The 15,440-nt window shown below is 43.5% G+C and overlaps 1 protein-coding gene across 1 annotated transcript in view; it reads right to left on the bottom strand.

The window, feature by feature from the left end:
• Nucleotides 1-15,440, bottom strand: part of VWA8 (von Willebrand factor A domain containing 8) — a 1,363,176-nt gene that overhangs the window by 768,972 nt on the left and 578,764 nt on the right. The window contains exons 19-20 of the mRNA XM_086935029.1: nt 11,122-11,228; nt 8,879-8,950 (exon numbers count right to left, since the gene is read on the bottom strand). Of these exons, the coding sequence (XP_086791155.1) occupies nt 8,879-8,950; nt 11,122-11,228 (179 nt within the window). The remainder of the gene's footprint in view (nt 1-8,878; nt 8,951-11,121; nt 11,229-15,440) is intronic.

The following is a 15,440-nucleotide window of genomic DNA, read 5'->3' as shown; positions in this document are numbered from 1 at the left end:
ATTTTCGAGTTGTACACTTTAACAACCGGGGCTATAGGATTAGTGAGTGACTGCCTATGTTCCTTAATTAGTGCGCATGATAATTGTGAATGTTTAAGCGCCATTAGCTTCAATTGTGGCGACCAACTCAATCTTTCGCCAAAGGTAACGCCCAGGTAAGTGAAGACATTTGACTGCTCCAAGAGCCTTCCGCTCATGAAGACTCTTGAAGTTACGGGCCTTTAGTCAATTTCGGGTGGTCCACAGGACTGTAGAGTACAGATTAATATCAACTGGATCGCCCCAAATTATAGACTCCCCAAGTCACAAAACATTTCTTCACTGGATCAACAACCATCGCCTGAAACTCACCAGCCACACAGCTGAGAACTCAATCCACCTGCCTATCTTTCAGACAGCAAAAAATACTTCAGCTACCTCACTCCTCTACAACTTGCATTACTGAAAAATCACAAGGGTCCTTCAAACTTGTAGGTACTGAAAACCAATGCTTACCTCAGTAATCCACTGTGACTCCCCACAACAACTACCAACCTGAATTAAACATGTCATGCCTGAAAGTTACAGTCTTTAACGTATTATTACATATTTTTCTAATTTCATGCAATGTCTACTAATATAACTTGGGGCAGCTGCGCAATAAAAACCGGTTAAATTAATACATAAATACAAACATAAATAAATGCCTTCATGACTAACTAGTGCAATGTAACCAAATAACTGTTGAGACTAGAGGTGCAATTATACTGCAGAATTGGCTTTGTCCCAGAAACTGTTGCACCAGCCTACATACATGTGATTCCATGTTGCATGACCGCACTGACCCGCTCAGTTAATCAGAGCCTCCTGTAAAATCAAAAACCAAGTCCATGGGCATACAGGGTTAGGTTTCATAATCACATGACCATGTTTAACCCATCTCACGTCATTACAAGTCTAGCAAGAAATAAATAAAATAAACAAAGCAAAGCCGGTGAGCTATATTTAGTGCATGTCTAAACAGTATATTATCTAATTTGTATGACCTTTAACCAACTACGAGGCATTTCATTTTATGTGTTTATTTGGCGTGTTTTCTTTCTTTTTTGTTACTCTTTCTACAAAGGCAGGCATTGTGTGCAAGTGCTCGGAAATAGGATGCATTATGTTATTTTCTCAAACATCACCCCTGGCATTGTAGTCCCCTGGCATTTAGTAAGAACAAGCAGGCAGGAACAATTACAATTTGTAAACCTTTGCCAAGGCAAATGCCCATGGCAGTTTGTGCATATGCTGTTAAAAACCCTTTAGAATCATCCAAGTGAATAGGATGGTTTATTTGAGTGTCCTGTGAAGCCATTGTGTTATCGCAGAAAATGGAACTAGAACAGATCCCTGGAAGGTCTCCAGAATGCCTGGCAGATGGCTGAATAGATGACCATGTGCCAATCCCTGGTCGGTCCAAGCAAAGCATACTGCTGAAGTCAAACAAAAAACACAAAAACGTTGGACAAAGCTGTGTATTATATCAGAAAATACTAAGTACTGAACTGATGGGTTCTGTCACGGCCTCACAGCGGACTGCAAATGCCCCGTGTACATCTCGCCGCTGGCTCAGCATCTTGTGCCAGTTCTGATGGGCTCTTCAGAGCCGTCATTTCAAGCTTTGAACCACCTCTGCAGTGTTATTTTCGGTTGGGGCATTGTTGAATGATATACTGCACTGAAGGTGCCATGTGAAGTGCTGAGTCTAATTCTGGGGTGTGCCTCTGATATGTGGTGCCCAGCTCTTGGGGCTGCTTGTTACTCTAGGGTTACGTGAGCAGCCCATTTTGTGATGTGTGCAGGTCTGGCAGCCATGTGCATCCTTTTGTGGGTGTTATTTTGAATTCTAGATGCCACCTCTAGGATCTGTGATGGGGATGTGGGGTCACGCTTAGTCTGGATTTGGGGACTGTGCCTTGGTGAGCTTAAATTCAGGGACCACACCTGTGGTAAAGTGATGGTTTATGAATATCTCTTCAGGAAGGGTCATCCTATTTTAGGTAACCTCACCATTGTTATGTCTCACATGCACTCTCACTTGTGAGAGATACTGAATACAACAAGGGGCTAGGAGCCTTCATTGTCACTCTTATTTTCTGCATCCTAATTGGGCAGCGCATGACAGCTTCACTTCCTCTTCTTTCCTTTGGAGCATGGACCAAGTACGGGTTGGTTCAGCTTGATTAGAGTCCTTCCACTGCAGGCACTGAGACAGTGGTACTATTTTACTTTTTATCTTCCCCCCTATCATGTTGCTGCTGCTGCTTCTTTTTTAATTTTCTTTGCTTTACTCATAGTTTATGTAAAAATGCATTGTCGGCATTCTATGTACCATACACATGTGTGTGTTCGGAGCATACTGTAGGTAAACAAGTTTTCTCTGCATTATATACACCGTTCACTTCATTATTAGGTGCATGATGTATGAATATGGATGTGCACTCTATGCAGCATGTGCTTGCGTGTTCCGCATACACTGGATGTATACATGTGTGTCGTCTGAACTCTTTCCATTTATATGCTGGTGTGATCTGCTTGTGCAGTATGGAAACATGACTGTGTCCAGCTTCTCTGGAGATGCCTACCCCTTTCCAAGAGGCGGGTATTGCCTCTCCCTGGCTCAAGGCAGATGAAACATGATGCTTCACTTCTTAAATGAGATAGGACTATGTGTTGAGCTCTAACATTGGTTTCACAAACAAGCATTAGCAAAGTCAATCGGTGTGGCCTATGTGAGAGCTATTGGCTTTGCTAGGGTTTTTGACCCATGTTGTAGAGCAGCATGGCTATAAAAGTTATTTAAAAAGCACAACAATGCGGGAAGGTAAAAAAAAAGCATGTCTAGTTTTTTTAAAAATAAATTTTAGCAACGCTGCTCTACAACATAACTGAAAAACATTGGCAAAGCCACTCGTTCTCACATAGGTGAGACCTATTGACTTTGCCAATGCTTTTTTAATATGCATTGGCAAAGCCAACATTTCTGGCTTTAATGTGATAATACAGGCAAACAGTCGCGCATAAATGCTAATCTCATGATTCAGCACATTAAAGCAAGAAATACTGGCTTTGTCAATGCTTGTCAATTGCAAGTAAAAAACATTTCTTTATTTAATATTACTTCTTGGACAAAACCACTTCACTAAATAATTGTGACAACCATTTAAGAATTGTGTGCACTATGCAGCACTCTTTTCCCTGGGAGTGATGACTCTTGAGTCTATCTGGGAAAGGAAATGTGGACGTAAATTAGCAGTAGGGAAGGCTAGACACAGTTCCCCAGGTGTGCTTTTTGGTACTCCTGGCAATGAGAGTGTTACCCAAGGCTTCAGAGACCATGAAGGCCTGTAATAGGGGGCCTGGAGCCCTGTTTATTGCATATAGTTTCCGTGATTTTCCTTTCCGCTAGTCCCTCACCAGTACATAGAAGGCTTTTGAGGAGATATGGGTAAAGTAAGAAGTCCCCCCATGTGGTGTCATCAGGGGGTCAGAGTGTCTTCCTCCTCATCAAGCATTTTGCTGAATCAACACCTCTGAAAGACCTGCCAATAGCCAGAGAACGGTCCACTTGACACAGGCTGGAAACTGGTGAAGCCCACAAGCAGTGAAGGAGGGGGAAAGATAGTTCCCAGCCTCATTATCCATTCTCCCACCTGTCCCAGAAAGCAACAAACACATACTGCAACCTACTGCAAATACTGATAGCTCTGCAAAATGTGGTGCTCTCCCCTGACTGAGACACTGGGAAAAGAGGGTAAGGGAAATATAAAGAGGAGGCAAGGCAGGAATAAAGGAAGGTGTGAAAAGAAAAAAATATGAAGGAAGTGTACAAGTCAGGGAAGGAGAAAGAGGGGAAAATGTGGATTAAAAGAAGATAAGAACGTAGAGGGATAGAGGAGAATGGGAAACAGGATGGCAGGGTTAAGGAAGAAAATAACTTATAAATGAAAGAAAGGATAAGATAAATTAGGACTTCAAAAAGGAAGTGAGGGGTGAAGGGCATAATGTACAGAGGAACGTTGAAAGGATGGAAGGCACAAAGGAAGTGATAAAGAGAAATCTAGGAAGAAGAGATGAATAAAGGATAAGAGGAAACAGGGCAAAAGGGGATTTATTGAAGAAAACAGCAAGAAAGAGGTGGATGTAGGAAGAAATTTAGAAAGGAGATGATTCAGAAAGGAAGCGATGAAGACATGAAATAATGATGGAATGGGCTGATAAATAAATGAGGGGAAGTAGGATTAATGCTGGTAAGATAGAAGAAATGAAAGAAAGGATAAAACAAGTAAGAAGGAGCGAACAGATGGAGCAAGAAAGAGGAAGGACATTAAACCGCCCGCCCTCTCAGGGGTGGGGGGAGAGAGAAAGAAGGACAGACCATTAATTCCCTCCTGACTACAACACGGCTGACAAAGAAAGGAATAGCACAGCGGTAGCCTTGACCTGTTAACTGGCTCCAAGCAGAGAACGCTGCAGGAGAGTTGTTCTGACATGAAAAGACAGAGCAGAACCATGATGCACCGACAGGCGCACACAGAAGACACTTCAAAGGGCACAGAAGAAACCAGGATGCAACACTAACAGGCCTACAGGACCTTCTGACACAGTCTACCTCGCAGGACAAATAGATGAGACGTGTGTACGGACAAGCGTTGGTGCTGGAGAAAAAGGATGTACTAGCGACCGGAGTAAGGCAGTGGGGGAGAGCTGATGCCACAGAACAAAGGTAACACAAGGGACCGATGCTTCGTGGTCCTATAAGCTTTCTGCCCAATCCGAGATCAGAAGCCGTGAAGAAAGAAAAGGAAAAGCACAAAGCCTTCTGCCCAATCCGAGATCAGAAGCCGAGAAGAAAGAATAGGAAAAGCTCAAAGCCTTCTGCCCAATCCGAGACCAGAAGCCGAGAAGAAAGAAAAGGAAAAGCACAGAGATACCAAAAACAATTTCATATATAATGCTAAGAAAAACTTGCTTTTCAGTCTCTAAGGGGCACATGCATCAAGATATGCTTTTGCGAATCCTTAATTGCGATTATTAAAGAAACGCAATTAAGAGCTCACAAAAACCTGCGCATGTAGGAATCGCAATTAAAAATAGCGATTCCTAAACATTCCTTAAATGCGACTCGCAAATTGCAAGTCGCAATTGAGGAATGGCTTCCCATTCATTCCTATGGGCCTACGGGTCCATAGGAATGAATGGGAAATTGCACATGCAATTCCACGGGTGCAAGGGTGCAAGGGTGTCAAAAGGACACCCTGTTGCACCCCTGAAATTGTGATGTGCACACATGCTGCGCACACACATGCCCCAAGGGCATGTGTGTTTGGGTAACATGAAACTTTGAAAATTGCACTTTAGTGCATTTTTCAACGTTTTTGCAAATTACCGACCAGTTTAATTTTTCGGTAATTTGCAGTCCCAAATAGCAAAATTGCTATTTCAAAGTGCTTCTTGCATTGCATTGCATTTAAGGAATCGCAAATTGCAATTCCTTAAATGCAATCGCAATTTGACAAATCGAAAAAAATTGGGATTACCGAAATTGCACATCCCAAATACTTTCATGCATCGCACAAGGCCATTTTGTGATTGCAAACGGCTGATTTTTGCGAATCGCAAAACCCCTTGATGCATGGGCCGCTAAGTGCTGTAACAGGTGCTACTATTACCAAATGTAATGGAACTCATTTTACTCTCTTCAGAGGGATGCAAGTATTCGACCTAGTGAAGGGAAGATCACAGCAGATGTCAGTGGAGAGTGTTTAACACACCAAACCCTCTTGTTGGCTGAAGCAAAGTAAAGCATTCAGGATATATCTATCCTAGCAATTTGTCCTTTACCCACCAAGACAAACATAAGAAAAACAAATGCTGTCTTGTGTTCAGGTTAAAACGTTGTCTCTTTGCAGATTGTGTGAAATCTTGATTTTGCAGAAAGGTACTCAAGACCTGGCTGTTCGACTGATTCCACCTTCAGCAGCAGGAGCCCAGCGCCTGGATACCCTCGAGGGGGTTGGCCGTGCTATACAAATCTCAGTTGCTTGATTGATTGCGTAAATACACCCCCTCTCCAGGCACTTCATAAGTCTCCACACATGCTTATCAGGGGCTCCCTCTTTCGCCTTTGTGAGTTACAACATATACGTTTCGATTGTTACCTCATTATATAACCAACACTGTCCCCCCACGCTTTTGACCGTATTTCTAATACCGTTGCCTTCATCATGTCATTGACGACAGACTTATTTGGTTACAGAAAATGCAATGCAAAGTGTCGCTACTGATCGAAAGAGAAGCCATTTGTGGTCTCTAAACCTAACTACAACAGGTTTGCTGGTGCCTATTTTTGGTCCTGCGTTAAAGCAGAATGTGTTTCGTTTGTAGGCGCTACGTTTGCGGATAAAGATGGAGAAAACGCACACACTTCACACACTTATTTGACTTCTTTCAATGTGCTCTGGTGTCCAACTTTAATCAGTTTTGGTTTACATTTCCCCTGGCAGACAATGGGCCTCAAATCTGAAGTAAGGTGACAGAACGGATGGGAGACGAGCAGGGTGTGTTACAAGTGCTTCTCTTGCAAACAATGGGGGTGAAGACAGACGGGGTTTCCATCAGCACCAGATCAAGGCAGCAGCAGATGTTGTCGGCTAAACATGGCGAAAACACTCAATTCCATTCCTGAACCGTGACAACCAATATTGCACCATATTGTTAGGTCCGCATTAAAGATACATTTGAAAACAGAGGACTTTGGTTTGCAGCACCTTCTTAACTTAATTTGTTTCAACCTGCAGGGAGATTGGAGCACACTGCAATTCCTCCGGCGCGGTTCGCTCCTTAGCATTGTAGTAAATGCAGCACACAGTAAAAGCTTACTTGAATATTAGCTGTACTGTTTCACAAGAGTTGGTGCAGGTTAGTGCTGTAAATCTCTAGACATGTGTTTCTGGATATTATCCTTCATTAGTAGAGACAAAAAACGGATTTCATCAGTGTAGCTGAGAAAGCTGCCACAATCCTCTCATGTCTCAGTCCATCTCGCTGGCGCATGGGTGCATCTCCAAAATCTCGTCAGCTCGATGGCTCAAGAGAGCTTCAATGGCTCAAAGTTCGCCCCTTTAGCATTGAGCTGAAGGGCTTTTGGCGATGCACCTGCTCACCAGTGAGAGGTACTGAGACCTGAGAGGATTGTAGCAGCTTTCTCAGCAACCCCTGAAGAAATTCGTTTTTTATCTCTACCGATGAAGGATACTATCCAGAAACACATGTGTCTAGAGATTCACAGCACTAACCTACACCAACTTTAGTGAAACACTACAGCTAATGATCAAGTAAGCATTTACTGTGAACTGCATTTACCACAACGCTAAGGGGTGAACTGTGCTGAGAGGTGAGGCAGTGTGCTCCCATCCCCCTTCTCTTTTGACCTCTATTGTGGAGTAACGTTGGTACGTATTATTTCTGGTACCTACACATCTCGTTCTTTTACATCATTTACAGTTTTAAATACTTTTTTATTGAAAACTCAAATTCACAGCCACAGCTGTGGATGTGTTTTCCTGCAGTGACTTTTCTTTTATGTTTTATAAATATGTTGTCAACGCTATGTATATACCTGCTGATGAGAGCAATTCCGCCAAATGACTCATACAGACACACACACACACACACAATCTTCTCTGTACAGCATCTCATGTTTGAGATGTTTCTGCTGCAATAAAAATGTTTTGCAAAGTGATCCTTTATTCATTGGATCAAGGATTGCACTAAATCAAATACCTAAAGCAAATCAAACATATAATATAGATCACTTGCAGGAGCAGAGTGTTATACTCACAACTTATAAGACCGAGCACCATTAGCTTGTCGCCCTTTTTCCTCACATACTTTTATTATGATGAGCTATTGCGGTGCCCATTCTTCTGACTAGCTCCCGTTTCTCCTTTCCAGTCCAGTGTCCGGCACTGTCCAGTCACCCTGCATCCTGCACCACACTGTATGGGCTCAGAAGGATGATGATGATAGCTTTCCTTAGGAGGGCTGTGCCACATGACGCTGCCGGCTTACTTACCATTGTGCAGGTACGCTGGATGGAATCTGACACATTCTAAATGCCTCCTCCCCTTGCGTCACACCTTCAGTTTCTCCAATACCACAAACTGCCCTGTGCCTGCTGGTGATTGAGGCCACTGGATAACATTCTTCCTAGATCTCTATTTTTCTCAGTTTCATCCTAAAAGCATCCACCCAGCATGCCTACATTTTCATGTTACTTAATAATAATGTGATAATCCCCCTAGAGAGTACTGCCAATGCCACTGGCAACCACTGTTTCTTATCAAGACCCTTCATTGTTTTTCACAAAACAAGGAATAAAACACATAATACACAGGAGACATATCGGACAAGTGCAATAAAGTGAGAAATGCTAGGATTTCTATTCAATTATTATTTAACAAAATACTATATCTTATGAATTTGTGCTAGAATTGGCACCTCCTTAAGAGGAGCTCTTCTGAGCTCCGGACAGAAAATGGACCCAGAAAACCCCTCATGGTCTCGGTTTATTTCGGTACCCCTAGATTGGTAGATTGACTTCTCAAGCTTTGTGCACCCAGAGTTGAAGAACTTTCTGATAGCTCCTTCCTCACCTCGGGAAGGAAGGTCTGGGGACCACGAAGACTGCCACGCCAGGAGCCACACCAGACAGAGCAGGCTATGTCAGATGTGACTCTCTCCTAAGGTGGCATGCACCCATAGCCCAAATGTATGTTGGGAACGATAAAAAATGGCTGCTGTTGAAGATGTGTGTAGTGGATATCAGAAACCACTCATGTCCATCACTCACTTGGTTGCCAACAAGCAGCAGGTGCTCTCCAAGCAGGAAGTCTTTCAGCATGTCTTCCATCACCATCAGGTGCTGCAGGCGGAAAGGAAACAGACATTTAGCTCTACCATCAAATGAAATCACTTTATTGACTTCAAGTTAGGAATAGACACGCATGCCTTCCATTGTGACATATGGAACACGCCTTCAGACGATAGTCATGCATGCAACAGAAAACCGATATGTTGCACAAACCTGAAGGCAAAAGTACCTTAGGATGGAAGCAAACAGATAGGCCTTTAAATAGTACATATATTGTAAATAGGCACTAATTTACATGATATTATAAAAGAAGTACATTGTGAGATATAAGAAAGGACTTTGGGGACTAACCATGCCTGTCACGTTCCTTCTGTAGTGCCTAAGAGGTCAATAATTGCTGCGCTTGCCTCGGATTGACTGTGATGCTGGTGCAGTGCATTGCGTACATTCAGTATCATTGAGCCTAAACAGAATTTAAAAGTGACATTTGTAAAACTTACTGAATGGAAGTACTTCTCATCAGGGTCTTTATTATCTGTTTAGTTGCACTAGATGTGTATGTAAGTGTTGTATTGTTCAAATTGTTCGAGTATCAGCCAGAGATGAAGCCTTCTGTAATGTCATCAGTGGGATGTTGGAGTTGGTGCTGCGTTGAAAGCGAATGTGAGTCAGCCAAACAGTGAGGGAGTTAAGTGAACAGTTAAAAAGGGAGGGGGCAGATGCTAGTTAAAGCCTTCATGTCAGTGACCTTGAAAATAGAAGCAGAGCCCTTCACCCCTGGATGGCCCATCAGTTGCGCAAAAGATCCCTCTTTGTGTGTGTTGAATAGAGGAAATGCACAAAGCCAACTGTCACCTACCCCAGATGTGTATTAAGAGACAGGCAGAAGGCACCAAACAGTTACAGTAAGAAAATGGCAACTTTCTAAAAGTGTCATTTTCAAAGTAGCAATTTAAAATCCAACTTCACCATACGTTATGTTTTTAAATTGTGATTCCAGAGACATCAAATTTGGGGGTCCCATCTCTTCCCGAATGGAAATTACACTTATAAAATGTAATAAGGCAATCCCATTGTTATCCTATTGAGGAAATAGGCCTTGCAGTAGTGAATAATATATTTAAGAGTATCTCACTACCAGGATATGAAAAAGTACATGTCCAACTTTTTCAATACACTGCACGCTGCCGATGGGCTGTCCAGGCCCTACCTTGGGGGTGACCTATGTGTAATAAAAAGGAAGTTTTGGGCCGGGCAAGTAGGTTAATTTTCCAGATTGACATGGTAGTTTAAAACTGCACACATAGGTTCTGCAATGGCAGGCCGGAGACATGTTTAAATAGCTACTTAAGAAGATGGCACAATCAGTGCTTCAGGCCCACTAGCAGCATTTCATTTACAGGCCCTGGAAATATGTTGCACACTTTACTAGGGACTTATAAGTGAACTAAACATGCCAATTGTGGTTAAACCAATGTTACAATTTTTTAAGCACAGAGGACATGCACTTTAGCACTGGTTAGCAGCAGAAAGTGCCCAGAGTCCTCCAATCAACAAAAACAAAATCAGCAAAAAGGAGAGATGGAATACAACATGTTTGGGGGTGATCCTGCAGTAAGAGTCATTTCCAACACTCCCTTACTGATATCCTGGCATTTCCTATATGCATTAACTGTCTTTCAGTGAGCCACCCAACAGGAAACTAGCGCCCAGGTAAACCACTCGGTGTCCACTGTGTGCAGCACAGAGATAAGTCTTACTTTGCTTTTCTGATGGTGATTGATGACAGTCGGGTAGCACTGAAAGCAGGTGAAGGGGCAGTGCATTGTGTGGTAGGTGGTTTGTAATCATATTTGCTGTGGTGTACGTCAACATTATAAAAGCAGGTCCATTAAGGACCCTACTTTGCCCAACGGGAGGAAATAAACGTCGATCATCCCAGGCAGTCACCAATCCCTTCTCTTCCTGTTGCCAATTACCAATGAACCAATGTCGGCCAGAACTCCCATAGCTTTTGTATATTCAATCAATGGGTGCCCAATTATCCCATGTTTTCTACAGGTAACCCTGTCTCCACACGCCCGACCCCATCATGAATCCAGGAAATGAATGGCTGCCATTCTAGGACACGCTCTGTGCAGTCAAAGCTAAATCTTTAGGTGTGTGTCTACACAATGTGCAACAACGTGGTTGACATCAGAACTGTGGAACAATTTACTTACCTGGGTGTTGTCGTAAAAAAGAACATCAGGCACTTTCATCTTCTCGCTTGGATTGTACACGGGTACTGAGACACTTCCAATCTTCAGAATTCCAGATTTTAATTCACCTAAACATATGAGCAAAGATCAGCAGAGATTGGTCATCAAGGTTGAGTAAACTTTGCAGCAGTAAATCTCTGACTTCTCTATTAGACTGAGCTTTGGGTTTAAAAGAGGATAAAGGATGAACAGGAGAGCATATTACAGCTTCTTGATGTGAAAATGATATTCACGTCAGTTAGAATGCAGAATGTGTGGGAGAGAACCTTCATTTTATGTGTCTGAATTCAAACCCCAAAGCCACTGTACAGGAACCTGTATTTAATAGCCCTCTTGGTTTTCCCTGTAAGAAAAACCGTTTTTTGCAGGAGTGCATATGCAACATAAGCCATTTGTAACTGTGACCAGCCAGCGTGTTGTACGGTGGAGAGCTCATCTTTAATTCAGTTTCACAAAAATGCATAAAAGACTCAGGAACAAATACATTTTCAATCTCCACACACCACCGAAGTCGGAGCAGAAGCATACCTTGCACCAGTGTACACACAGTACATATCTTTCTACACTATGCCATGATGTTATTACACAGTTCTCTCGTTCACAGCTACTCATCTAAGGATTTAATTAAGGACACCTTTTGAGCTGCATCTTTTGTAGATCCTTTTTTCTAATACCGTTGTTCCAAACCAAGAATTCAAATGCAGAATAGCATCCTTTTTGATCCATGTCATCAGCTCACGAATTGTGCAACATTCTTTGGGACCACCACTGTTGGGACGGGAATGTCCCCTGTATAGTCTACATATGTGTTCTGTGACCGATTGCATGCATTATCTGGTATCCTGGATTTTATTTTAGCCCTTTTATCACCCTAATCAAAGAGTGTGCACAGAGGGCCTGGTCTGTGCTTGACTATGTGAAATCCCGAACCAGTTCAGTGACCTGGAGGAGAGCATCAACATGCCCTCATTGTGGGCAGAGTACTAATACAAAATTGGTGATTTATTTTATTTTATTTTATTTTTATTTTATGTTCTTATAGAGCGCCTGCATAGACCCCCGAAGGGGTATCTCCGCGCTTTTGCTGATGAAGGGAACACAGGTTTGTACTGATCTGAGTTCAAAATGACAGATTGGATTAGATAGCCAAGAAGATGCCAAGAAACCATGGTTTTGGAAGATTAATAGTGTGACCATTTCTTTCTACCTGTGTCACTGGGAGTGAGACCTGCTGTCTCTTCTTGTGCAAATTTCCACTGTTTTGTGTGAGTCCAGAACCTTGGGCTGACAACCTGTGTATACGAGTACGCACATGTAAAGTGCATGAAGCACAAGTACAATGGTATGGCTATATATGTGTGAGAGAGCCTGAGTGGTGAAGGTTGTGGGGATCCATTTTGGATATCTGTGGTCTGGCACAGAACAAGATGGGGTCTGAAGACAGCTTCATCAGACAGTGCAAGTGTATTGGCTTTGCTCCTGTGGTTGGAGGGTGGAGATCCAAACACTAAAGGGAGGGGGATCGCAATAGGGCTACCTTAAGAAATTCCATTAGGACTTATTAATTCTTTTTTATCACTGCCATTTGGTTGATGGTAGGCAGGAGGGGTGGGACAGTAGTTTCTGTTGTGTAATTTGAACAAGTTTCTGGGTCAGGTTTTCCATTTTTGTCTATCCCTGATTACTACTTCAGTTGAGTTGATGACAGCCAGGTGCAGAAACCTCATACTTCACTGAGCCTGTGTTACGATAGCTCCAGTTTAAAGTCAGACTCAGTGCTACCAGCTGTGAGAAGCATCACTCTACATAAAGGCTGTGTCTGGTGAGTGGCTGAGATGCATGCTTGGAAGGGGAACCATCCCAAAGCATTATTAAAGTTTGAGACAGTGGCTCCCCACCAGTTTGTCTAGAAACTATGTATCAAAATGGGACATAATCCACCCCACTTGGTTCCAGTTCCAAGTTCCTCCAAGACTAAGAAAGAAGTGCTTTTAAGTACTTGAAGGACTCAGCCCTGGTCTGTGCAAGTAACAGCAGTGGGGCCGTGTAAGGGGGGATTCCGAGGGACGATGCAGAGGGAAAATTAAATAAATAATGAATTTTCCCTCTGCATCGTCCCTCAGAATCGCCCCTTACACGGCCAGCCGCCTCAACGCTATTACCTGCACGGACCACGACTGGAAGGACTCCTGTGTGACCAGGGCTGGCGTGTACCCGACAGCCAGTCTTCCTGATGTGAAGGAATATCACCTGAAGTACGCACTTGATTCTGGAGAAGCTGAGGGGCTGCCTGTTTGCTTAAAGAGTGAAGGAGTCAGCCTGTCCTAGAAGCAGCAGTGACTGTCAAGGAAGAGAAGTCTTGTGTGTCCTGGACCTGTGGGATGTCCAGATGAAGTGGGCTACAGAGAGTGAGCTACGAGCCGACCCATGATAGGTAGGGACCCCGTAGGCCTCTAACCTACGTGCTGCCTGGGAACTGCTGTGTATAATACCTAACTGTCTGTGATGACCACAGTCCAATTGGGACTAAAACTGTTGCACGATATCGGCCTGACTGGAGCTGCAACTGCCTTATTGGCTTGGTCAGGCTGCACCTGTCATAAAGCCAGGGTTACACCTACTTGCTTGGCAGCAATCGACGCGCAATGACATTAGGCCATTGCAGGGCTGCACCAGCCGTGTGACATCATCAGCCACCATACACTTGGGCCACTGCACCACCAGGACTGGGCCGGGAGGCTGTGCGCTCAGAAATGCAGTGGCGCATAGCTCACAAGGCTGCTGTTGCTATCACCATGGTTCACCTGTTGGAAGAACTCCAAGTGCTGGATACACTCCAGAGACGGTACCACGAACTACTGCACAACCACTAGACCATCAGTGGTACGAAGCTTGAAAAGAAAGTGGAATGAGTGTGAATATAACTTGTGGAGGACATTAGTGACTATATCTGTGCCTGATTCATGCCTCTGCCATTACTATTAAGGAGGACCAGTCGTTGTGGGGGTAACACTAGTGGGTTAAGGGTAGAAAGGACAATCAGCAGGGGCGGCGCCACAAAGGGAAGGCGTCACCATAGTCACTAACTTGTATTTTAAACTGAATTGTTTAGCATTGATTATCACTGTGTGTCACTGTGTGATTAAAATGACTTTCCTTTATTTAAGAGGTAAGCGCTGGGTTGGACAGTTAAGCTATTGCACCTGTTGGGTGATTTCCGAGCTTGGGCGCCTCCACACACCTCCCTGAGAAGCCTGCGACGGTTCCCCTCACTGCCAAATTTGGAGAGCCATAGCAGGATGTATTCCAGGACACTATTGGCAAACAACCTGAACCACCACAGCTGAGGCCCAGCAGCCCCTCTCTGCCCTGTGGACCCCCAGAAGGGACATCTGACAACAACCATGTTCAGCGTATGCACACAAAGTTGAATACTGTGGTACTTAAAAAGCAGGTGGTTTACTCTCAGTAATGGTGGTCAGGAGTTCACCTACCTACCTCTGAAATGTTTTACTGCCTCAAAGATTCTGGATTGGCCATGCCCTGCCAGAATGAGAACAAATATATCAGAAAAGGGCATCTTACCAGCCCTTTCTCACAATGCTGGAGATGTGCGAGGACTAGCTGTTCTCCAAGGAAAAGGTCAGTGTAGTTGGCTGAAATCCAACTCTGACCTGGGAACAGCATGCACAATGCAGTTACATACTTCAAATGTAACAATGCACCTTGAGGCTATAGTGACCTTTTTTCAATTGGTAAATACTTGACTTGTCTCCAAAGGCTCAGTGTTGGTCGGACAGTCAGCTGGTTCTTACTGCATTGAACACAAGAAGCAAAGAGTATATCTGAAGCTCTTTGGTGACACATTTCAGTTTTAAAATGCCCAACAAGCTGGTGCTAAAAGAGAATGTTTAAAAAAAAATGTATTGTCTCTTACTATTGATGTTTACATTCGGCTAGGTTTTTAGGTCGAACCTAGCAGCTATCATGTGCTGCTCTGTAAGGCATGGTGTATTCAGTATATAGGCTACAAGCTGGCTCATCGCTTGTCATTGGCTTTTCCAGGTGCCTTTCTAAATTCCTTACTTTTGAATTGTAAATCGTGTCCATTTGTCCCTCCTTTTGGTCTGTTGTTCCCTCCTATAGTGACTGGCTTTGTTACAGGGTTAATTTTGCTTCTGTCCATTTAAGTTTGTTTTGCGCACTATTTTTTCTAATTGCCTGCCTCATGTTCTGGAAATGTTGCAAACGCGAGCAGCTGACCAGTGTTAATGCTTTCC

This window comes from Lissotriton vulgaris, chromosome 8, assembly GCF_964263255.1.
Source record: "Lissotriton vulgaris chromosome 8, aLisVul1.2, whole genome shotgun sequence".
Lineage (NCBI taxonomy): Eukaryota > Metazoa > Chordata > Amphibia > Caudata > Salamandridae > Lissotriton > Lissotriton vulgaris.
The sequence above is the reverse complement of the archived record's forward strand: the minus strand, read 5'-3'. Positions and strand labels throughout refer to the sequence as shown.